Source organism: Euprymna scolopes, chromosome 39 (genome assembly GCF_053919585.1).
Source record: "Euprymna scolopes isolate OS-2025 chromosome 39, ASM5391958v1, whole genome shotgun sequence".
Taxonomy (NCBI): domain Eukaryota; kingdom Metazoa; phylum Mollusca; class Cephalopoda; order Sepiida; family Sepiolidae; genus Euprymna; species Euprymna scolopes.
In genome coordinates, this window is record NC_136520.1 from 37,741,381 (window position 1) to 37,766,404 (window position 25,024).

Genomic DNA, 25,024 nt, shown 5'->3' on the forward strand with positions numbered 1-25,024 from the left:
TGGATTAATAGATGTAGAACAGTTGATAACATTTGGAGAGGAAGGCCTAGGAAAACATGAAAGGAAGTGATAACAATGGATTTGATAGAAAGAGAAATTAAGACTTGGCCAGAGATAGGTTAGTTTGAAAATCAATTTCTAAATATCGTTCCACTCATGCTAGCATATAAAACAGACATCATAATGGCTCCTAAAATTTTAAAACAGTCTGATTCCACTTCTGGCCTATAAGAAAGAAATATTTTCCTACTTATAATGACATTATAGATGATAATAAAGACATTATAGATGGATATAACTAGCTGATCCTACCTGGTTTAGAGAGAATACAATGAAATCAGTTTGGTTTCAAATTTTTCTTTGTACATAAGGTAGACAACTCATAATATATTCTTCAGTCTTAAATATGAATTATCCCTCTTAATGACTTGCTTTTAAGTGATTATTTAAAAATGTTTCATATTAGTAATCGTCTGGATCAGATTTAATAATTTAAAAAATAAATTTTAGCCAAGTACATTGTTTTTGTTAATAACAGATGAAAATTGGATAAAAGCAAAGTTTGATTTGTCAACCTTAAATTCTGTTTGAGTTTAACTTTGAAATTACGACAAGATAACTGTATATGTTAAATTTATAGTGTTGCTTATGAAGAGGGTCAGTATATTTTTCAAGATTCTGTGAAATTTGAGGAATTAAATTTTTCTCAAAACAAAGAATATCAACATGTTTGTGTCGAAATTAAATTGTGATTGTCTTAATAATGATAATAATAATGAAAACATTTTTTTTATCTGTCACTTTCTACATTGGGCCAGTCTATTTTATTTAGCATTTATTTATGAAAATCACTTGTTTTAAATGGCAGTCATGACTTAATGACAAAAATAAAGGACATTTTTCATCATATATCACCTTTTTTTTTTGTTACTATCTTTTTTATATTTTATTTTTCCCATTTCTTTTTTCTTTCTTCCTCATTTCTTTTTTCTTTCTTCCTCATTTCTTTTTTCTTTCTTCCTCATTTCTTTTTTCCTTTTTCATTTTTCTTTTTCATGATTCTTTTTTCTTTTTGTTCTCTTTCTCTTTTTTTTTCTCTTTCTCTCTTTTTCCTCTTTTTCTTTTTCTCGCTCTTTTCTTTTTTCCTCTTTTCTTTTTCTCGCTCTTTTCTTTTTTCCTCTTTTTCTTTTTTCCTCTTTTTCTTTTTCTCGCTCTTTTCTTTTTTCCTCGCTCTTTTCTCTTTCTTTTTTTCGCTCTTTTCTCTTTCTTTTATTCGCTCTTTTCTCTTTCTTTTTTCTCGCTTTTTTCTTTTTCTTTTTTCTCGCTTTTTTCTTTTTCTTTTTTCTCGCTTTTTTCTTTATATTTTTATCTTTTTTTCTTTAGTCAGAATTTAAGAATTTTCATTAACCCCTAAAGCAACGAATTTTCTCTACCCAGACTCCACATCTCTGAATTTCTTTTTTTTTTTTTTTTTTATAATTTATTTAAAAAAAAAATTTAAAATATTTGTGTACTTTATTCTTATCACAAAACCCGATTGTGTCTCTTGTCAGCTGCATGCCCTTCCTTAACCTGAACTGATTCCGTTACGTCTAATTAGAAGCCACGCGCATTGTGCGTGTTGAATGGATTGTAGATAAAGTCTGCTATTAACATAGCATCAGTCACACAGCTAATATCTGATGTGAAGGGCATCATCTGAGATTCTCGGTAAATAATTCTCATTCTATTGATTAAGTGATTGCGAAAGCTGGCAGGCAGAACAGGGGATGGAAGGCAGCTGAGTAGAACAGAATCGGTCCTTTTCATTTTGTGCTACTTGGACTGTGATATTACCACAAAATGACATTGCTTTAGCTAGCAGCACAGCTCTTCTTAGGGGATTAGTTCCATGAAAGATTGGGTTGCACACATCTAGGGTGCAGGAGAGAATATTGAGATTAAGGGGTCATTTTAGAAATTCGTTATTTATTATGAAACTAGCTTGGGTGCCCGCGTTTCTTGGGTGTTTGGAGGTGTGTGTTAAGCAAAAAAAAAAAAAAAAGTCGTAGTAGGCAGGCAAGTTCGAATCCATACCGCGAAGGAGGAAAAGAAAGTGGACGTGTGTGGAAGGGTGTTGGTTGAGCAAAATCAAAAAAAAAAAAGGAAAATTGCCAGTGTGAAAAATAAAAAATAAATATTAAAAAAAAATGGTTGGAGGCAGGCAGGCTTGAACCCATACCGTGAAGGAGGAAAAGAACATGAAAAAAAAAACAAAAAAATGTGACGTCTTTGTTGTTGCACCCATCATCAAACCGGAAATAGCAAAGTCAATCGAAAAGAGGGGATGACTTTTGAAAATATCGGCTAAAAGACCGACCCCTCCCTGTAGAAAAGTGCTCAGTCGAGAGTGAAGGAATTAATGCTTTTAGCCAATTTTTTTATATTTGTTGTCCGAAGGGACGAGCTTCAAAACAATACCGATTTCGTGAAAATTCGTCGCATCTGTCAAAAGTTTTAGACACACATACATACATTTAAACAGACAGTTGAAATTTATATTATAGATGGTTTTTCTTACATTTTGTTTTTTGTGTTTAAAAGAAAAACAGATAAAACTATTTAATTTCATGTTTAAATAATATGAAATGTACTTTTTAAATGATCTTTTGTTGCGTTCTTATTTACTTTTTTTTTTTTTTTTTTCCTCCCCAAACAAGGCATATTGCCAATTGGACGTAAGGGCCTACTATTTGGAATAATGTTTAATAAAGGGTTGTGGAGAGCTGAATAGCAAGATGTCTTCTCACATTAGATCTAAACATCTGCATGTCAGTACAGTTAGAGAAGCAGGAAACGGAGAGGAAATTCCAAAGTCTAATAGTCTTAGGAAATAAACTATTAGAATAGAAGGCTTTCCGGTATTTAGGAACCTGAGCAGTGAAGGGGTGGAATTTTGCTACTTTTCAGGTTAGTTGGGTGTGTACATCGAGTGAGGCACAAGTACTATGAGTTCATTAAGTACTTGTAAAGCAGGCACAGGATTACAACCTAGTGATGATGGGACAGAGGTTGGAGCTGGCTGATAGTGTGGGACCTATTAAATTTGTGACTCTTTTGAACCCCGTCTAAAAAGGAGAGACTAGTGGTAGATGCACCAGCTCAGATGTGGCAATAATACTCCATGCATGGGCGAATAGTGGTTTTATAGAGATATAAGATGCTCTCAGGTGTGAATAATTTTCTAGCACAGTAGAGAGAGCCCATATTTGCAATAGCCTTTGTTCCAACTTTTATTGCCTGCGAATGTTAATCCAAGAAATATGGATGATAAGCTCTCAGGTAGGGTGTCATTTGTTATGCTACCTGCTGCTACTGCTGCATTGCCAATCCACCATTTTTTATTTTGTCCGGAACAAGATTGTGGAGAGAGTAGCTCGATTCAGAGTGCCATTCTGATTCTGATTCCTAAAATCTTGAATCTAGAAAGGTCTTACACTGACTCCTTGTAATTTTACTTACCTACTTTATATGATTTCTTAATATTAATAATTTATGTATACTAAGAATTGAACATAAACATAGTGATAGCCATGAAAAAACGGCGCAACAATATTACATAGCTAACCTGGAAAAATCCATTTGAATTATTTTTGATTTTATTACATAGCTAACCTGGAAAAATCCATTTGAATTATTTTTGATTCATTGAATTCATTTTTGTCAAATGCTTTCTTGTCATGGTATAACGAGTAATCACCTCATGTACAAATTATAATTTGTTTCTTTGAAGTAATCACATGGTTTAACACAATCTTACCAAAGGCCACATGGATTTTAACATGGATATTGCCACACTCTGCGGAATCCATTAAGCAGCTGAATATAATAGACCTGTCGTATTTGCTTATAATACTATTAAATGCATGTATCTTTTTTTTTTTGGTATTTAGTAACTCGAAAAATAATTTATATTTATCTTCCCCTATAGCGGAATGATGATGCGACACAAGAGTCAGAAAATTAGATTGAAAAACCAGCACTCTAGAGAAAGAGCATTCTCTTGTCTACAAAACATGCCTGGGCAGCCGAGTTGACATTCCTTGATCGAGGCATCTCAGGCGATTAACAAAAAACTAACCCCCTTATCAAAGAGAGAAAGCAAAGTCTGGGAAGGTGGACCTCCTAGCAATGCCCAGAACTAGTAATATATCACAATCAACAAGAAAAAAAAAAGAACATTTCAGAAATGGCCGAGATTTTGTTGGCTTTGAGACAGCCTGCAGCAGCATCCCAGGCGTAGAAAGGGATGATATATTGTAAAACAGGCAAATTATATTTTTCCTTTCTTTTCTATGCAATTTTTGTTTATTTCTTGTAATTGTGATAGACATAGATTACTGAAGGGGTGGAGTCATTCTTAGTTCCATGTTCTTATACAGGATGGTCAGGATAAATTTGACTTTTTTAAAGAAAGAGGGGAAAAAAACAAAATCTATTTGTATTTATTCATCGGACTACTGTTCTCATCTTGAGTGTGATTTTCACGACGTTTCAATTGACGTAACCTCTGACCTTCTTCAGGTGTATCTTGACAAACTCGGGAATTTGGATGGAATTTTGAGCAGAACCCTTTATTTACTTCAAGGGGGTAGCGTGCTCTTGTTCCGTTAGCCATGACTGGATAGAGGTCCTAAGTAATTCACAATTGTGATACACCTGAAGAAGATCGGACGTTACATCAAACGAAGCGGTGTGAAAATCACACTCAAGATGAGAGCAGTAGTCCGATGAATACAAATAACTAATCCTCATCTCAAAAATTCAGAAACGTCAATAAAATCTATGTTTTGTTGAAATTCAAAATGCATCTATTAGAGAATCTTCTACCAAATACAACTCATTTAGAAGACCCTTCACTGAGCGTCACCATAGTTTGCGAATGAGTTGTCCTTTGAGAAACACATGAGCACCAATTTGATTCTGGCAATCAAATCATCCTTGATGGTGAAGGTAGTATGGTTAATGTCTTTCTCAACTGAACCTCAGATATAATAATCCACCAGAAAGCAAGCATATAGTAAAACGTTTCTCATGCCACCGAACAGTTCTATTACGGAAAGATGTTGTATATAAGTTTTTAGGGGCCATCTACTGAGAATGTGTACTGTTTTGGAGCTATTGATTTTATTTGCATACCAACCCCTGGATCCCATTATTGTATCAGTTCAAATTAGTAATGTTGAACTCTAATATATTGTTCTCCCCTTGCCAAACTTTCACAAAAAAAAAAAAAACACTCGACTAGCTACAACCACTATATACGATTTCCTCTACTCGCTTACTGTGCCTAAATCTAAATGCAGATTCCATGAACAAAGCTCCTTTCCCAGAATTGCGTGCCTGTGGAACATTATTTCACTGACCTGCTTCCCAGTTGAATACTACATGGTAGCCTTCAAATCCGATGTAAACAAGTTCTTATTGAGCCGTTGCGATAAATAATCAATTTCAACCAATTTACACCATTAACGATTACTACAATACCATTTTACATTCATTAACCCCTATCCTCAAATGACTTTCAGGCCTTGATAAGTGTTGACTCCCAAATAAAAAAATAAAAAAATGATTTTCTTTTTTACCCCAGACAAGGAATATTGTCACATGGAATGTAAAGGGCTACTATTTAGGATCTTACCTAATAATAAGACTATAGGTAGTTGAGCCGTGAGATGCCTGCTCACATTACACTTTAGCTTCTGCATGTTAGTACAGTCAGTGAAGTAGGAAATAGGGAGGGAATTCCAAAGTCTAGCATTCCAAGGAAAGAAACTAATATAGTAGAAGGCTTTCCAGCATTTAGGGACCTCAACAGTGAAGGGGTGGGATTTTTCTGCTTGTCAGGTTAATTTGAAGTATGTATGTTGAGGGGGTACAAGTGTTATCAGGTCATCAGAGCACATTCCATTAAAGTACTTGTAAAACAGACACAGGGATGCAGCACTGTGGTGACAGGACAGAAGTTGGATCTTGGCCAATAGTGAGGGATCTATTAGACTTTTTTTTTTTAACTTTGTCTAAAGAGTGAGAGACTAGTGGTAGATGCACCAGCCCCGATGTGGCAACAATATTCCATGCGTGGACGCATTGTGGCTTTGTATGGTATAGGATACTCTGGTATGAGTAATTTTCTAGCATGGTAGAGGGAGCCCACTTTCTTTGCATCAGCCTTGGCAATGCCGTCAATGTGTTTATTCCAATTCATGTTGCTTGTGAATGTTAAGCTGAGAAGTTTGAAGCATGGGCTCTCAGGTAGGGTGATATTTGTCGTGGTAATCTTTAAAAAGTTAAACAAACAAAAAAAACTGTGTTAAGAGAATATGATATGAATATCATCATACGCCCACTAGCAAATGATGATATATGCTTTAAAGTTCTTATACTAATGGTTCACCACATAGCAAGGCCAAAAGCTGCTTGACAATAAAGATTGGAAAGATTTTTAGTTTGGTGATAGAACTGTATTATAAAAGGATTGAGAATGCTTTTTTTTTTTTTTTTTTTTTTTTAAATTAATTCACAGGATGATATTAGAGATATTGAATTTGTACTTGAAAACAACCATATTGTAGTCTGCAGGAAAACATCCCCATAATAATGTGTTCCAAGAATGAGAAGTTTCTGTTAAGAAACTCTGTTATCAATGAACAGAGTATATTTCCATTGGATTTTATGTACACAAAGAAAGAAAAGAATCCTTTGTGGTGTTCGTAGAAAGATTAGTTTTGCCGAGAAGGTTTTATTGGAGAAGCCAGAGATTAAAGCTCAGTCGAGCACCTACCATAAAAGTACTGATAAAGTAGAAAAAGACTAGCAATGTTTCTTCTGTGAGAAAGGGGCAGTAGGAAAGAGAAGAAATAGTCTTCTACTAGATTGCGAAATCAATTTTAATCACTGTCAAAGCAAGAAAGGATGTGCTGAACGGCACTTCTTCAGATGTGGCTGCAATATTCCATTTTGAGCCATATCTGATTCTTCTACATGTAAAGGATTGAATCAGATACTTTCTGGAGCAGTTTAATGATCCAAGCATTTTATTTATTAGTGACTTTAGCAACAGTGTTTTATGTTTTTGTTTGTAATTATGTATATAATCATCTTCATTATCATATTCGGTTTAACACCCCCCCTCCTTTTTTTACATGCTGGCATAATTATTACATTTTGATTTTAAAGAGGACACAAGCATGTTTTTAAAGGTCAAAGTCAACAATTATTTTTTTAAAATTATTTTTTATGAAGAAAAATCCAAATAATTAAAGTTTTTTTTTGTTTTTTTTTTGGAATCACTCCAGACAAGACATAAAACCACTTGATGTAAGGAACTAAAAAAAAAAAATTACTTCAAGGTCAAAAATTTACCAACAATAAATGTTAGATGGAATCGATTCTGATCTAGAAAACAACAGTTCTTCCCTCTTTATATGAAGCAACATTTCTAGAATATGAGAACTAAAGGACAAAATAAGGGAAGCGAAAGTTACCAGGCTGCCAAAAGTAAACCCAAGGGATTTTTATTCCCCCCTCCTCAATCAACAGAGATTAGACCATTCCTGTAATGATCCGGTCCTTGTTGATTTTGCAATACGAGTTTAGTTTTGTGCAGTTCTAGGACGTCCACCCACCCAGGCATTGCCTTCTCTCTTTGAATCACCTAAGGTGCCCTGACTGGGGAATGCCGACAGAACAGCTCGGGCACTTTTTTCAGGTCAGTGCCCCTCTTCGGTAACGCTGACTTATCAATCCCACTTTCTGATCCTGGTGTCTATGTTCTTGCAGTGGGAGAAAACTAAAATCCCTCTCCTTTTAAGTTCATGCACGATTTAAAACAAGGTTGTGGAGATAATGGTTAAAATATTCAACTCCTTTCTAGACTCTAGCAGCAATAAACTTACTCTGGCTCCTGTTTAAAATGATTAACAATTTTATGTTGGAGGCAACGTCTGCAATTGAAGAAAGTATCATTGTCAAGAAAGATATGCATGCGATGTATTCATTTCAGCCACTTAATATGTGCACTGCTACTCCCCCCTCCCCCTCCTCCTCCTACTCCTCAGTTTCTTAGGCTAAGCTAAGCTCTTCTAAATCATCTTTCCTCCCTCCTATCTTTTTTTTTTCTACTTCCCCTTTACCTTAAGGTAATACCTGTACCTAACAAGGTTGCTTAGCATCCATTACCCTCCCTCACCCCTCAGCCAACATTCAAAAGATTTCTGTATTGCTAAGTGCCCCAAGATGGCGTTAGAATATTGTCATAAAATTCACCATCATTTAAGACTGAGGAAATCTGATAGATAAAATCCTATGCATATTTATTGCCTACTCTAATATAAGTTTCTCTCTTTGTCTCCTTTTTCTATATTCCAATCGATTTGGCTTCTTTCATCAGATGTGATTTTACTGGCATATATATGTAGAGGTAAATGAGGAAGAAAGCAGATAGACCAAACAGTACAATCAACCCATCGGGTGAGATATCTTTGGTTTTCATCAAAAATCAGTGAAAGAAAATGTTATTTCCAAATTTTGCAAAAGTTTGGGAAAGAAGGAAAGAGGAGAAGATCTTATGTTATTTTCAAATTTATATGAATGAGAGTTCAAAGAGGAAGGGCAAGAAAAACATGGGAGAAAATGATAACAATGGACGTGAGAGTAAAAAAGGATAAATGAAGATCTAGCCAAAAATAGGTTTGTTTGAAAGTCAATTTCTAAACGCTGTCCGGCACATGCAAAAACAGTCATTAAACCAAATATGATGATGATGATGACGACGACGGATATTTTTGAAAAAGAAGGAAAAGGAAGAGAATAAAAAAAGAGGAGAAAGTGAAGGGGGCGTTGTCATATACAGTGGCAATGGTATGAATGTCTGCAGTGGAATGAGGTTGTTTGGTTGTTTTGATGTTTTGTTTTATGCCTACCTACTCCTTAGGTGATATAGGTTTGCAAGCTGGAGAATTCGTTAATGTCACCATCTCTAGGAAAGTTTGCAAACTGGGGAATTTGCTATTGTCAGGCCAGGTTTATTAGCACCCTCGCATGGCTGGTGAGATGATAAGTATTATACTTAAATAAAGTTCTGCTGTCTTCTATCCAGACAGATATAGAATTCAGAAAGTTTTTCTTTGTTCTAAAGTTTGAAAAAAAAGGTAAAGCCTCCCTTCCAATAAAATATGATAATGTAATTTTGTATTAACATGAGAAACAGGCTCACTATTTTGTATTTATTTGGATTAGAAAAAGTGATTTGAAATTGGTAAAAAAAATGAATAAAAATACAGTATTAATTAATTAATGCATTATTAAAATACAAAGGCGGGGTTAAGTATTAAGAAGTTTAAACTTGTTAAGAATAATGTATAATACAGAAGAGATAAAGGAAGCATTGTTGGGGTCAAAATATCTGACCATTTAAATTAGGACTTTTCCCGTTTTCCTGAGTGATGGGTTTTTATTTGAAGATGTTTAAGACAAAGAGAAAAACAAAAGAACTGGCTATTTTTTAGAATAATGAATTTAGAATAAAATGAAATGACAGCTCAATCAAAAATTATAATCAAACCAGACACACACTCTAACAACGATTTGCCTCCTCCCTTGAAGCTTGCATTTACAAATGTCCATGGACTTAGATCTAACTTAGATGATGTAGAATCATTTCTCCTAGTAAATTCCCCTGATATCTTAGCACCGTTAAACTAACTTGCATTCCTCCATCCCCTCTAACCACTTTAATATGTCCGGTATCTTCCACTTTATTGTAAGGACAGACACATGCACGGACTATATTTGTAACACCCTCCCTATGACTAGGAAATCTAAACTAAAATCACACGACTGTGCTTTAGACTAACTTTACAATATAGCATTAGCTACATATTTTCTTTATCGCTCTTCCTCGACCCAGGACTGTACTCTAATCAATCATGTCTCTGACAGTATAGATGTAGCATTCTCCCTTGACACTAGTACCCAAATATATGTATTTTGTGACTTTAATTCCCACCACAGTAATTGGCTTGACTTCTCTAACTACACAGACACAACTGGTAGCATCATCCATAACTTTTCTATATCCAATTCCTTGACACAGACAGTAACATTCTCGGCCCGTCTCCCAGTTCGTCAGGACCAGCATGCCTCACTTCTGAACCTATTTCTGACCACAGTTCCTGAGGATTGTGTAACAAATTCCCATTGCCCACTTGGGAATGCTGATCATGCTGTGATAATGATAGACATCACTGCCTGTTTTACAAATATTTTAATGGTGGATGTTCCAACAAACAACAAGCCTTTATACCTCCTTGACATAAATACCGCCCCCCCCCAAAAAAAACACGACACGCAGCAAAGTTCTACCCCTAAAGAGTAGAGATCATCAGATGTCAAAAAAAACTTCTACTCTAATAGTTCCTTCTCCAGAACTGCTAGACTTTGGAATTCCTTTCCAGGTTCCTACTTCCCCAACTGTATTGACATGCAGAAGTTCAAGTGTAATGTAAAAAGACATCTTGCTACTTAACTCCCTACATAGAATCCCTCTACACCAAAGTGGCACTATGCCTTGTTTAGGATGAAAATGCAATTAAAAAAAAAAAAAAATTTTTTTTTAAATATATGTCAACACTTTTTTAGTTATTTAATGCTGAATCCGGTAATTTTGGAAAATAAAATTCTATGCTTTAAATCCTTTATATCTTCAAATATTTATTTGTGGTGTTTAGATTGTTTGCTTTCTTATTTTATTTTATTTATTTATTTATTTATTTTCAGAGAGAAAAATTGTTTTTGTTTTTGGATTGAGTTTTGTAAAAGAAAAGAAAAAACAAGAACATTAATGTTTGGTGTATTTAAGTCAGGAAGCCCATATTTTCAGACAGCCTGATCTGGTAGCATCAGAGAAATAAGGTTAAAGTTGTCAGGCCTTTTTTTTATTAGCAGGAAGGCGTCACTAGTTATCAAGTCCTGAAGGCCACTCGAGATAAAAGTTAATAAATATTAGTAGGTTGGTGAAACAAATCCGTGGTTATCATTAATGGTAGCATTTTGAATGTGTTTGTTTATTTTAGAGAACGGCTCAACAGGAACTTGTTCATGTTAGTCTTAAAAATGGTCATGTTATAGTCAGCTGGAAAGCAGCCATGCACTGTTGTGTTCCACTGACAGGCAGTAAACATTAACTTTTACTATTTATCTATTAAGAAGATAACCAATTGAAAATATGGTTAATATGTTTATAGTATAAATAATGCACTGTAAGAACTTTGGGAACTTTTAGATGATGTCTCCAAAAGCATTTGAACTTTTGCTAATTTTTTTTTTTTTTTTTACTTGGAGGGGTGGAGGGTCACTGTTTATCAAGGCCCGGAGACCATTTAGTATACATTTAGTATAAGGGTTAATTAGCGTTAGGTAGATGGTGAGACAATACTGTTATGATCAGTAATGGTGGAACTTGGATAGGGTTTAATTATATAAGCAGATGGCTCAATAAGAACTTATTTACATTAGACTTGAAAATGATCAGTCAGATATTGTGTTCTAAAGACAGACAGTCCTGGGAAAAGAAACTCTGATTATGGAATTCCTGTTTAGTTTTAGGCACAGATAGAGAATAAAGGAAATTGTTGATAGTTGTTGTAGTTAGACGAGTATTTGTTGTGAATGTTTTGCAGTGGGGGGGGCATACATTGAAACTCAGTCCAGTATTTATCATAAAAGTAATGATAGAACAGATTGATTCGCAACATTTCTTCTGTGAAAAAGAGGAAGTAGTAAGGCGTTCTCACTTTCTAGATTATGGCATGTATTATTCCTATGATCCAATATTGAGTAAAAGTTCTGGTTTAGGCTCTCTTAAGAGACTTCTAGTCGGATTCCTCCTTTATTTTTCATCTGCATTAACCTCAAGTACAACAACGATTCTTTTTTTTTTTTCTTCTAGCACCCTTGATTCTAGAGCATTTCCAGTTTAATCATTTTGCTAAGCCTTCAGATTTTATTATAACATATTAAGTCTCAGAGTATCTAAATTTTTTATTATCAAGTTGAAACTGTGTATAATGACTAAAAATGGGTTAGAGTATACAACTTGGAAGGTAAAAGTTATTTTATTTTATTTAGAAAACGAAATATTTACTGTCCTATAAATAGGACAATGGGTACATGTGATATATTTTAGAAATCAAGAGGTTATATATTCAAGATAAAATTTACACATTATGATAAGGTGCATAGCAGTTCACACAAAGAGTTACATTGCCCTTTTGGCAATAAATTACTTGAGCTGAGATCGAAACCAAACCTTAGAGACAGTGAATCAAGTATGATAGCAAATTTCTCAAAAATTTATAAGAGGGCTCTAACAACTTTCTGAGAAAAGTTGATTAATATAGAAGAATTTCCAGGCTCAAATAAACGTTGCAGTGGCCAACTCAAAATCTGGCTCAGGACAAAGAAGCAGGGTGCCGAACTGATTCTGGACTCTCACTTTTATGGGGTTTGTCGCTGGAACTGGAAATGGCTAACACTTATAACAGAAGCAGCCTTGGATTGCTATGCCTGGTCGGTCAGTCAGTGTTTGGGTTGTTGTGAACTTGTTGGAAAGAGCCAGTTCAACCAACTCAGGTTGAATGCCGCAACCATGACATAGATGAATTTTATCCTCTGTTCAAAGTAATTATACAGTAGGCAGTACTATTATATATAGATTTTTAAAAGAAATTATATGTGTCATATTTGTAGGGCAGTAAGACATGCTGGGTTAATAATTCATGGCAAACCCGAAACCCACTAATTATGCATCTACCAGGTCTTGCTAAAATCATTAACTTCATCTTTGATGAGAATAAACTGGTGTTTACATTTAACATCGTGGCTGTTACTTGAATTTGCCGGAAAATTATAACTAGGTTTAGATTTCAATGAAATAAAGGGAGATTACTCCTAGCAGATGCAGTGTAAACAAATTGATTGAATGCTAGACACAAAGCCATGCATTTCCTACTGTGATTTTGTCTAGATTAAAAGTTGTACCAGACAATTAACTGTGAGAAAATTGGTTTTACACATGCATAAGATTACTAAAGTAATTAAAAAAAAAAATCTTTATTACTGTTGTAAAATTGATCTCAATATTTGTACATGCATACCAGCATGTCTTGCTCTGAATTCAAACATTAAAAATCAGTTGGGTTTTTTTTTTTTTTTTCAATAAGATTGAAAGAAATCAGTGATCTTCGACTATGCTGTAAGATCTTGACAATGGAAATAAAAAATTAAAAAAAAATTGTCTGTATCACCCTGAGGAACACTCAAGGAGCCGAAAATTTGGATTAAAAAAAAAATTTATTTGAAAAAATCCTGCATCGTGTTATCTTGTTTCTGAACAGATTTTCAAATTTCTCGTTATACTAATGCTTCTACTATAGTGAAATTGATTTCACTACTAAAGTAATTGTTCTAGACTCAAAAAATGACTGGAGAAAATGTTGGATTTCACAAACAAGTCAAGCATAGGAAAGATAAGCCATATTTTTTCTGAAAATGAAATTTCTTTACATTCAAACAATCTACACATCACCAGTTTCTTCTTGGATATTGTTTAGTACAATTTATCTTGGAGTATGATATAAAAGATGTCCAGGGATTTGATTCACAAACTCCAGATTATAAGATTATTTTGTTGAATACATTCCTCGCTCTCTATCCTTATTCATTACAACCTGTCTTGTCACATTCGCCCTTCCTTATTACCTGTTACTCAAGTTCAATAGTGATCCAATGGAAAGGATGCATAGACACACATTTCGTCAGTATTGTTATATTGTTACTTCTCAAGCATATCAAAATTTATCTTGTTATTTCATCTTTTAGAAAAGTGACCCCCCCCTCCTCTATTTGTAAATATTTACTTTGAAGGAGAAACTTTATGATCAGAAATTATAATAGACTTTTATATTTTTCTTCTTTCTTCTCTTTTTTTTGTTTTGCTCATGTTTTTTTCTTTTTCATTTTGTTTTTCTCACGTTCTCTTTTTCTCCTTAAATACGTCTGCACATCTCTAAAAGGCCTCTCTTCATCAGTCTGTCACATTTCAGTTTGAAATATTTTCGTTGGCAATACGACACAATCATGTTGACATGCCGATTTTCGTTCGATCACCAAAGTTAAAAAAACGTTGAGCCTAGTTTCAGATGGGTAACCATTTGGGAATACCAGGCGCTGTATGTAGTAGCACATTGACACCTCACTGCAAGTATTTCAAAAACAATGTTGTCATTTCCTTTCACTTGGCTATACATGAAACTGGGGACTGCTTGTGAATTTGCTATTCCCTGGATACATCGTTCTTTTTGGGGGAGAAGCTAGTTAAACCCATCTGGGGTGTATGCCGTTTAAAAAAAATTTTTTTTTTTTTCATTGCTAAATATGCCGATTGAATAAATGTACCTTATTTTAGTTCTGTCCAAGCTTCCCTACAAGCAGCTTTGTCCGTCGTTAAGTATGCCACACTTGAGTTTGAATTAACATTTTCGATGCTAAACATACAAATTGAATGCACACATTTAAGAGTATCCGTTCCCGTTCCTATCGTCCTTTACAAATACGCAAGTACTTTCTAACAATAGTTGCAACCGAGACGTGATAATAGGTTGCATAAAAGCAGTTCTGAACATGTTTTATACATGTTTAGATTTCTAATCCTGCTTGATTGTGTCTATTTTCCAATACAAAATGCCAAACTGGTGCATTTTTCTGCAACAGCCACGATTAAAAAAATAAATAAATAATCTATTTTCAGATATATTTTTTATATTGTATCCTGAACTAAATTTATTTTCAAAAAGGTTTTATTAGTTTTTCACTAATTCAGCATTGACACCAAGTACGTAAAAAAGCAAAAAATAAAAAAAAAATTCTTCTTAAGAGGTAATTTGGGACCTGAAAAATCTATGTTGGGCCAATTAAAAAATATTTAGTTTTTGTCTAAAATTCTTCTTATATTAATAAACTAGCCTGGGTGCCCAGTGTTGCCCGGGTGTTTGGAGGTGTGTGTTGAGCTAAAAAAAAAAAAAAAAAAAAAGTGGTAGTAGGCAGGCAGGCAGGCTCGAACTCGTATCATGAAGAAGGAAAAGAATGTGCGGAAAAAAAAAAAACAAAAAGAAAAATGTGATGTCTTTGCCATTGCCAAACCGGAAGTGATGAAGGTTTAAATTAAGGATAGTCAATCGAAAAGAGGGGATGACGTTCGAAAATATCGACAGCAAAAAACAACCCTTCCTTGTAGAAAAGGGCTCAGTTGAGGGTGAAGGAATTAATGTTTTTAGCCAATTTTTCGATATTTGTTGTCTGAAGGGTCGAGCTTCAAAACGATACCGATCTCGTGAAAATATGTCGCCTCTGTCAAAAGTTTTAGGCAGACATACATACATACATACATACATTTAAACAGACAGGTGAGATTTATATAATAGATAAAAGTAAACAAAAAATCTGCATGACGAAACGAAAATATCATATTCCAAAAATTACATACTTTTTATTTCACTCTCTTTCTCATGAAAGCTAAAGTCATTGTCTTCTAATTATTCTCACAAACCTTCATACAGGAAGAAAGAGATACCTACCATTTTCATGTAAAATTTATTTTGTTTAATCTATGGGTGTCCATTTCTCTAAGCTAACAATTGTTTAAAGCTAACTTCAGAGGGAAAGCAAAGATTCTAAAGCACCCCTCTATATACAGCATAATCAGTTTGACACACCGGTTCTTGTTAGATCATCAGAGTTAGTATAAGGTGGATTACTATTTGGGAATACCAGGTGCTGTATGTAAACAAACGTTGATATCTCCCTGCAAGAATTGCAAAACCCAATGTTGGCATCTCCCTTAACTGGGATACACATGTGACTGGGGGCCACTTGTAAACTTAATATTCCCATGAAACATCCTCCTCTGGAGGAGCTGGTTAAACCTGTCCAGGATGAATGCTGCTGGCATTGGTATTTTATTATTTTATACAGCAGAACCTTACATTATTGTGTTTTTTACTAACATTTAAATTGCCACAGATCTTACTTCAAATCACTTCTGCATCACATGATTTAACGAGCCAATCCAATAGATACTTGTATTACAAAACAGATGGACCATGTTTATCATATCTATAAAACCTGATGGTTTTAATGTGTGTTTTATATAATTTTTGTTGTCCTTCGAATGGCTTTATTTTCCCTTCTCTTAGAATTTCCAGGCTAGTTAGTGACAGAATTGCAGTTGTGAAATGAGTTAAATAATAGCAGCAACCTTTTGCTGTTTTTAAAAACTGTTTGCATCTACCCAATGTTGATCTGAGAATTAAGTTAGGATGTTCAACAAAAAACATATCTGACTCTTTTACTTCTTACGATTCCAAATCATTTACAAAACCTCCAATTCTGCAATCCTGGTAAAAACAACTTTTAAGAACATAACCTTGTTTTATTTTTATGTGCAGTCATTAAAAAGTTTAACCACAAAATCACAGAGAAAGTAATTAATTCAGTTTTTAAAGAATTTAAAAAAAAAAAAAAAAAGACAAGGAAATAAAACTTATTTATTATTTAAAAAAAAAAAAAAATGCACGTTCCATTTCATGATGCCACCAAATCAGCATCACTTTATTTACCTTAGTAACTTAAAATAGCTCTCGAAATGTTAACAGCTAAATATTGTTTCGGGTTTTATTATGTGCTTTTTCTTGTGAACATATCAACCATAAAAGGTAATCTTCAATACGCACATGAATATACACATTATCATATATAATCTGATACCTTAACTATCCACCATTAAGAAAGCAATGTTTTGCATGATTCAATAATATATAGTTATAGCATAAAACTTATATAAATATATATAGTGTTTGCACACATAACTAAGAGCTTTTGCTTTTTAATAAGAGTTGTATTTGAAATAGCATTTTTTTTTATCTGCAGATAGAATGGGCCTAGATTATTTTAAATGTATCAAGCCATCTCTATAAAAAGCATTGTCTTTCAGTCTGCGAGCCTGTCTTTGTTTTATCGTTATTTCCATGGCAAGTGTTGGTACCCCCCTGCCGCCAATCTTTCACGAAAAACACCCGTCTAGCTGAGACCACTGTCAATAATTTTCCCCACTCTTTATCTGTGCCTAAATCAAAACGTAGATTCCATGAACAAAGCTTCTTTCTTAGAACTGCACGCCTGTGGAACTGTCTTCCATTTGCCTGCTTCCCACCTGACTACAACTTGGATGTCTTCAAGTCTAACATAAACAAATTCCTGATAAACCGCCCCCATAAGGAATCCAATTGATCAAATCTCCATTACTAACGATTACTACGATATTATTCCATTGATTACTGTGCACGCAATAACCCTTATCCTCGAGTGGCCTCTGGGCCTTGATAAGTGTTGACTCCTATTGGGGGGGGGATTGTGTTTTTGTAAATCTGTCACTGTTAAGTTTGAAATATCCTTAATATTATGTGTGCACATACACGTATTTCTGAGAAAGTGTTTGTCGGTCGGAAACAGTATTTTCATTGCTAGATTGAATGAGCGTTATTGTTTTTATCTTTTTTCTGTGGCAATGTACGTCAACCTCTTCAATAGTTGCATCATTAATTGATTTTTGCTTACTTTGATAGCATATCTGGGGATTTGGTTATGGAAATGAACAAAATTTATTATTTGAGGAGAAGGAGGAGAACCAGTCAATGATTCTCTTAGATTCTATGTTATTGCTCCATTCTCTCTGATGAAACAGTCACGGATCATACTGTAACTTCTCATTCTTACCATAAATATTTATATGTAAGAATTTTAGCACCAGGTAAAGCCATTTAGCTGAAGTGTTTATGGTTTTAATATTTAAACTAGCCAAGGCTCTCTCTCTCTCTCTCTCTCTCTCTCTCTCTCTCTCTCTCTCTCTCTCTCTCTCTCTCTCTCTCTCTCTCTCTCTCACGCATACACACACATTTAGATTTATAAATGTGACCTTGTGTGTATTCAAACGGTCGTTACCAAACTACTTTCTCAGTCTTTGATCTACAGACTTGATATATGGGGTATTTGGACATGAGGAACAAATTTGATTTAGTTTTTAGCCGAAAAAAAAAAAAAAAAAGAGATTCTAATAGGTAAAAATTGGAACTTGACAGACATAAGTCAACTTAATGTTTCCTCTATGCATGCACAAATATACATTTATACATTCAACTGTGTTAATTTGTAAGGTTTTGATATGCATGTGTCCTTAGGTTAGATGATAGCAAATATCGCTGGAGAGTTAAATGTTTTTGATTCGATTCTAGTGGATGGCATCCAAGGGATTTTTTTTATATAACTTTTAAAATCACTAATTAAAAATACAATTAGTTCTATAATGAGACCAAGAATTAAATAATATTAAAATATTAAATATTAATAATAGAATTAGTTCTATAATAAGACCAAGAATTAAATAATATTATAATATTAAAATATTAAATTATTAAAAATAATAGAATTAGTTCTATAATAAGACCAATAATTAAATAATATTAAAATATTAAGTTAAATTGTTCCAATAATAGAATTAGTTCTATAGGAACAAGAAGTAAATAATATTAAAATATTAAATTAAATTATTAAAAATAATAGAATTAGTTCTATTATAAGACCAAGTATTAAATATTAAAATATTAAATATTAAGTTAAATTGTTAGAAATAATAGAATTAATTCTATAGGACCAAGAATTAAATAATATTAAAATATTAAATTAAATTATTAAAAATAATAGAATTAGTTCTATAATAAGACCAAGAATTAAATAATGTTAAAATATTAAATATTAAGTTAAATTGTTAAAAATAATAAAATTAGTTCTATAGGACCAAGAATTAAATAATATCAAAATATTAAATTAAATTATTAAAAATAATAGAATTAGTTCTATAATAAGACCAAGAATTAAATTTCATAGCAAAACTCTACTGAATGGAAAATAGAATCTGTTGTTGAATGCCAAATATAAGAGTTCATTTTTTTTTATATCTTTTCTCATTTATCCTGAGTCTTGTATTGACTTTTAAGAGTCTACCCCAATAAGCCGTTTTGATGTGCAAACAAATATTTTTCTGAACATTCGAATCTGTGTTTCCTTTTTTGAAATGTGTCCATTTTCATTTCACCATCTTTTTTTTCTTAAGTGTTTTCATCGATGTTTGAAGACTTTCTATTAAGTTTTGCTTTGATGATGTAAAGTTTCCATGTGATAGCAATCTCTGAGGACGGCAGTTTTTTGTTTACTGCCTGAATTTGTACAAATATGTTTTGAATTTTCTACTCATGTTAATTTTCTTTGCTTCGAAACTGACATTAAATCACAGTATCATACAACTTTAATCTGTCAATATCTCTACTAAAAGGAATTTTGTGTGTGTGTGTGTGTGTGTGTGTGTGTGTGTGAGAGAGAGAGAGAGAATTTGTTCCCTATAAACTCGAAAATGGCTGGACCGATTTTTATGAAATTTCACATACAGATACTTTATGTGCCTATCAGTGTTCTTAGATAGGTTTTGTATCGGAATGTCTCTTTGATAAATATCAATAATTGAAATAATCCGATGAAAGAAGGAACAGACGATTTTGATGAAAGTTAACACCTTACACAGCCTAACATCACAAGTGCATTTGAAAAGTTTTATTACCACACAAACCGAAAAGCCAAATATATAAAATCAACTAGGTTCTTTGATATGCCAGGAGCACGTTTGAAATGAATGTTTCTGTTTAGAGCACAATTAAAGAATCACACTTTGCATTTAAAATTTTTAATTCTAATTCAAGAAAATAATTTTATAAATTAACAGTAGGTTCTCTACAGTGCAATGTAGGTGATAATGTATTGTGGATTAAGTCACTGCAGGAAGGCACGTGACGCTTCCTCCTGGTGCACTGCAATGAGTCCCCAACTAGAGCAAGCAATCAATTGATTTGATTGAAAAATGGCGATTGTAGAAGACAGTCTTTAATATCTGTGATACAGCTTGTGCAAATGTAAGTTTGTAAACATGGGAACAACAAAACATAGTGACTATACACCATTGGCCTCATGTCTATAAACTTGCGTGTGTGTTAAGATAAAAATGAATATTTAAAAGGGAGTTGTTATATAAAGTTCCATCTGAATTTAAAAGAATTGGTCTGAAATATATAGAATAATTATTTATTATATTAACGCACACATACACATATAAAGGCAAATCTATCTGACAATTTGATATAAAATTGTCTGGAAAATATTTTTAAGGCCTTATTCATTCCATATGATGTGCAAAAAAAAAAAAAAAAAAAAAAGCAATCAATTCCATTTTAGTCTCTTTTTTCCCCTCTTTTTTAAAATTTTCTTTGTAAATTATCTTTATTTTTCATTAAGGTAGACTGTTCTTGTTCCATGTCTTTTTAATTTAATATCAGTTAACTGGCACATGGCTAAGTGGATACAGAAGTTGGGCAAGAAATTTTCTAAATATAATTCTACCAAGCGATTGTGTGTTCAATCCCAGATAAAGCATTTTCAGAAAAATGAACAGATAATCAAAAAACAGTGGAACATGGCATTAGAGAAACTAACCTCCAGTAGAATTTTTTTTTTTTTTTTGAATGGAAATCACTCGAGACAATGCACAAAGCCACTCGAGCTAACAAGAACGAAAGACAGGAGATGCCTATTGACTTTAGTCTTGAAAAGACCAAGGCTGTAGGTAGGAAAACTGTGAGCAGAAAGAGAGTTCCACAGCCCTGCAGTCTTTAAAGAGTTAAGTTTGAAATTCATAGAAGTTTACCGATTATGAAAGAGGGTGTCTGAAGAAAGCTGAAGAATATAACTGGCAAAACGTTATTGAAAAATGGCATCAAGTAAGATGAGAGAGAAAAAAAAAAAACATCTGAAACATATTAATAACATTAAGATAACTTTTGATGCTCACTTACGCATTGCATTATGGGAAGGTTTGCAAACTCAGAAAATCTTTGTATTTTTTTTTTCTTTCCTGTTGTTTCCTTCTTTTTAATCAACTGTTCATTGTCTATTAGTGAAGATATGATGTTTTGTATTTGACTAAAGATCATAAGATTATTGATCGAAGCAAAAATCATTCATTAATGCAACTAATATGAGTAGTGAATGTCAGGTCAAAATAATTTGTTAACTCTCCATAATTCATCATCCTAAAAATGCACAAACTTTGCTTTTATTTATTTATCATTTTTTGTCTTTTGCCTTTCATCATCATTCTTCCTTACCATCTGAACTGGAATTTTGCGTCGTAATTACACTTTCTAGCAATTTTTTTTTTAATCATAGTTTGAAGTAAAACACAAAACTGAAAAACCAAGTAAACAATCCCTGCAGAAATTCCAGCATAGTTTTCTTTGTTTAAATTATTATTTATTTTTTTTTTTTGAAAGGTAAACATTTGAAATAACTGTTTGATTTTATATTAAACTAATAGGAGCCGTGTCTTGCATTGCCCAGAAAAATTGAGGGCATCAATAATAACAATCCTCAGAAGTAAATTGCACAAAAACGACCAGAAAAACTTTTCTTTTTTTTTTTTACATCCAAAATATTAAACAACAGAAAATAAGGTTAAATTGAATTGTGGGTAATAAGTAAAATGGAAGCAATCATCAGATAAGAAAGAAAAAAAAAATGATTAATGAGATGTCCTTTTGCAAAATAATATGCACATTAGTTAACCTTGAGACTTTGATTGCATAGATATGACTGAACATACTAAAAAGGTGTACTTATATAATGCATAGGAAGTTGGCTTTTTAATCTTACTGACAGTGACTCAACTTAGTAAAATATCTCATTTTAAGGAAAGATTTGTAATCTTAATTTTGAATAGAAAAAATCGATTTTTTTGTATTATCTCTTTTAGTATAGAGCTTAAAATTATTAATGAAAGAATACAAATTGTTTACTATACAAGTACTTTTAATTCAATAAAGCAGAGAATGAGAATTTGCGCCTGAATTGGATTTTGCAAAATTAAAGCCAAAAAGGATATATGTTTAACCCTTTATGACCTGGTTGAACTCATTCATTCAGTCATAAATAAATGAACACAACAGGTATAAATAAAGTGGGAATTGATTCAAGCACGCCTTGTATGTATTAGTTCAGTATCTGAATAGATGCCAGATACCTCCGGATTGCAATAAATAAATAAAATTAAAAAAAAAAAGAATATTGTTTTCATTTTTCAATTAATTTTTCATTGAATTATCTTCATAATAATAGAAATAATATATTTTTCATTAAAAAAAATCGGCCAGCGTTTGCAGGAAAAAAAAAGTCACAAAAACTTTTGTTCGGCACTTTCCAGCATTTTACGTAAACTGCACAGAAAATCATGACGATAGCACAGTCCTTATTCCACATAAGTTTCTAAAAAAAGAAAAGGTATTTTGATTGTTGTATTATATCTGATTTATTAATTTACTGTTTTGTTTTTCTTTTTGTTTAGTTTCAGCCTCTGAACCAACATGGCCAATCACAACCACAACCACAAGGAACACCAGTACAACAACACACGCAACACAATTTGCAGGTATCACATTCAGAGAACAACTCGAATTTGAGTACTGGATCTATAGAATTAAAAGATGATGATGTAAGTAACTGATTTTTGTAATACTTATCAGTCTTACCTTATAACGATGATGCATCATTATTTTCTTTGTTTCTTAATTTTGAGATGAGGATTGATCTTGTTATTTGGATTCTTTGAACTACTGTTCTCATTTTGTCCATTCATTTGTTGCGGACTGTTATTCTCGTTTTCATAGTCGTTGTTTCATCACATTTCATCCAACTCATCCTCTGGCCTTCTTCAGGTGCCCATGACAGAGTTGGTAGAGGTGTTGAGTCTCTACGATTCCAGGTGAGCATTTTCTGAAGATAGCGATTTCAATCCTACCCAGGCTAGAGGGTTAGTTGGCCAAGAACACGGTGAGACAACAAAAAATATGGAAGAGAGTAATTACTGGGGATACAAGTTATGAGACTCAGCATTCCTATCTCTTTACGGTTTACCACCTGAAGAATTCCTGAGGATAAGTTGGCTGAAATGTGGTTAAACAACAACAACAACAACTATGACGATGAGAATAACAGTTTGTAAAAAAAAAAAAAAAATCAAGACACAAATTATGAAGTCTCGTCTCGAAGGATTAAAAAAAATAAAAATAAAATGATATATAATATTGTTCTCATCTTGAGTTTTATTTTCATGACTCATGGCGTAATGGATAGTAAGCTACACTCCTCTGCAGGTTTAAGATTCAATCCTAGTATGGGCGATACTCAAAAATAAAATTGTGAATTACTTAGGATTTTTATTCTGTCATGGTTGACTAAATGAGAGCATGCTACTCCCATGGATTAAATGAAAGATTATGTTCAAAATTCTGTGCAGATTTCAGAGTTTAACATAAAAATCCTGAGTTAGGTAAGATATACCTAAAGAAAATAGGAGGTTATATTGGTCGAAACGTTGTGAAAATAACACTCAAGGTGAGAACAGTAATCCAAAGAATCCAAGATTATGCTCATTAAAAGACTTTTTTTATGTTTATATTAGATTTTGACTTCTAACTGTTATAGCAGGAAAAACAAATACCCCCCCAATCACAGATATCTGTAAAATCATTAACCTTGAACACTCCAAACTTATTCAATAATCGTTTTTAGCCCTCCACTCTTAAAGGTCTGTAACACAAGAGCAAACTGACAATCGTTAGTAAATATCAATAATGTAATCATCAAATGAGTTAAGCTCATGCCCTAAGGTACCACTGCATAATATAATTCAACTCTTATGATGTATGCATGTATAAAGACAATTGTAAAAGTTTTCCTACTACAAAAAACTTTTCTTTTTTTTTTTTATCTATGGCGGCCATTTGTAATTTAATAATCAAGTCCCCACTTTATCTGCTTATAAAAACCAGTAATAAATCTTTATTTCATTAAAGAAAAGTTCCAGTTGTTGTGTCTGAACATACTTTACTAATTGTATCTTATAATTTATCCATTTCTTTGAACACTAATTGATAGACTTTACTTTCTTTTGATGATTTCTGATTTGAAAATAACAATTAGCAAAGCCATATGTTGTAAATTGATTGGCTCACAAATAAAGGCAAGTAGTATTTATACTTACTCGAAAAACTATGTGCAATCGTATATTTATCTTGATTTAAAAAAATGACTTTTTTCTCTTTTTTTATTACTTGGGGGAATCACAACTTATCAGGAGCCGGAGGTCATTCTAGGATAACAGTTAACGAGTGTCATGTAGACAGTGAGACAACACCTTGATGCTTAGTATTGGTGAAACTTAGGTAGGATTTAATTATATAAGAGGACAGCTCAATGAGAACTTTATATTAGACTTAAAAAACCACCATGTTATAGTCAGCGGGGAAGCAGTTCTGTGCTATTGTGTTCCACAGATGAGTTTTCTTCAAAAAAATTTTTTCTCATGGAAGTTTTGTTCAGTTTTATGCACAAATAAAGAGTGAGAGAAATTGTTGACAGTTGTTGCATCTAGATGAGTATCTGTTGCAAATGTTTCAGGGAGGAGCATAGATTGAAGCCCGGTCAAGCACCTATGATAAAAGTAAAGATAGAGCAGAAGTAGACTCACAACGTCTCTTCTGTGAGAAAGAGAAAATAGGGAGGTGTAAAGGTTTTTTCCCACTAGATTTCGAAGATGGTTTTCTACTCTGTCAAGGCAGGAAAGGTACTCTAAACAGCTTTTCCCCAAATGTGGCAACAGTACTCTAACTTAGGATGTTTGTTCAATTGGGATAATGTTGATAAGCACTGAGCAAAAATACTGACTAGTTTTGTTTGTAAATAGTAATAATAATAATAATAATAATAATAGTAA

General features: G+C 33.0%; 1 protein-coding gene across 13 annotated transcripts in view; it reads left to right on the forward strand.

Annotated features, from left to right (window-relative positions):
- LOC145263754 (serine/threonine-protein kinase tousled-like 2) overlaps positions 1-25,024 on the forward strand; it is a 618,843-nt gene that overhangs the window by 328,435 nt on the left and 265,384 nt on the right. For all 13 annotated transcript variants that reach the window (XM_080120782.1, XM_080120784.1, XM_080120786.1 and 10 more), the window contains one exon: positions 22,595-22,741. In XM_080120782.1, the coding sequence (XP_079976908.1) occupies positions 22,595-22,741 (147 nt within the window). The remainder of the gene's footprint in view (positions 1-22,594; positions 22,742-25,024) is intronic.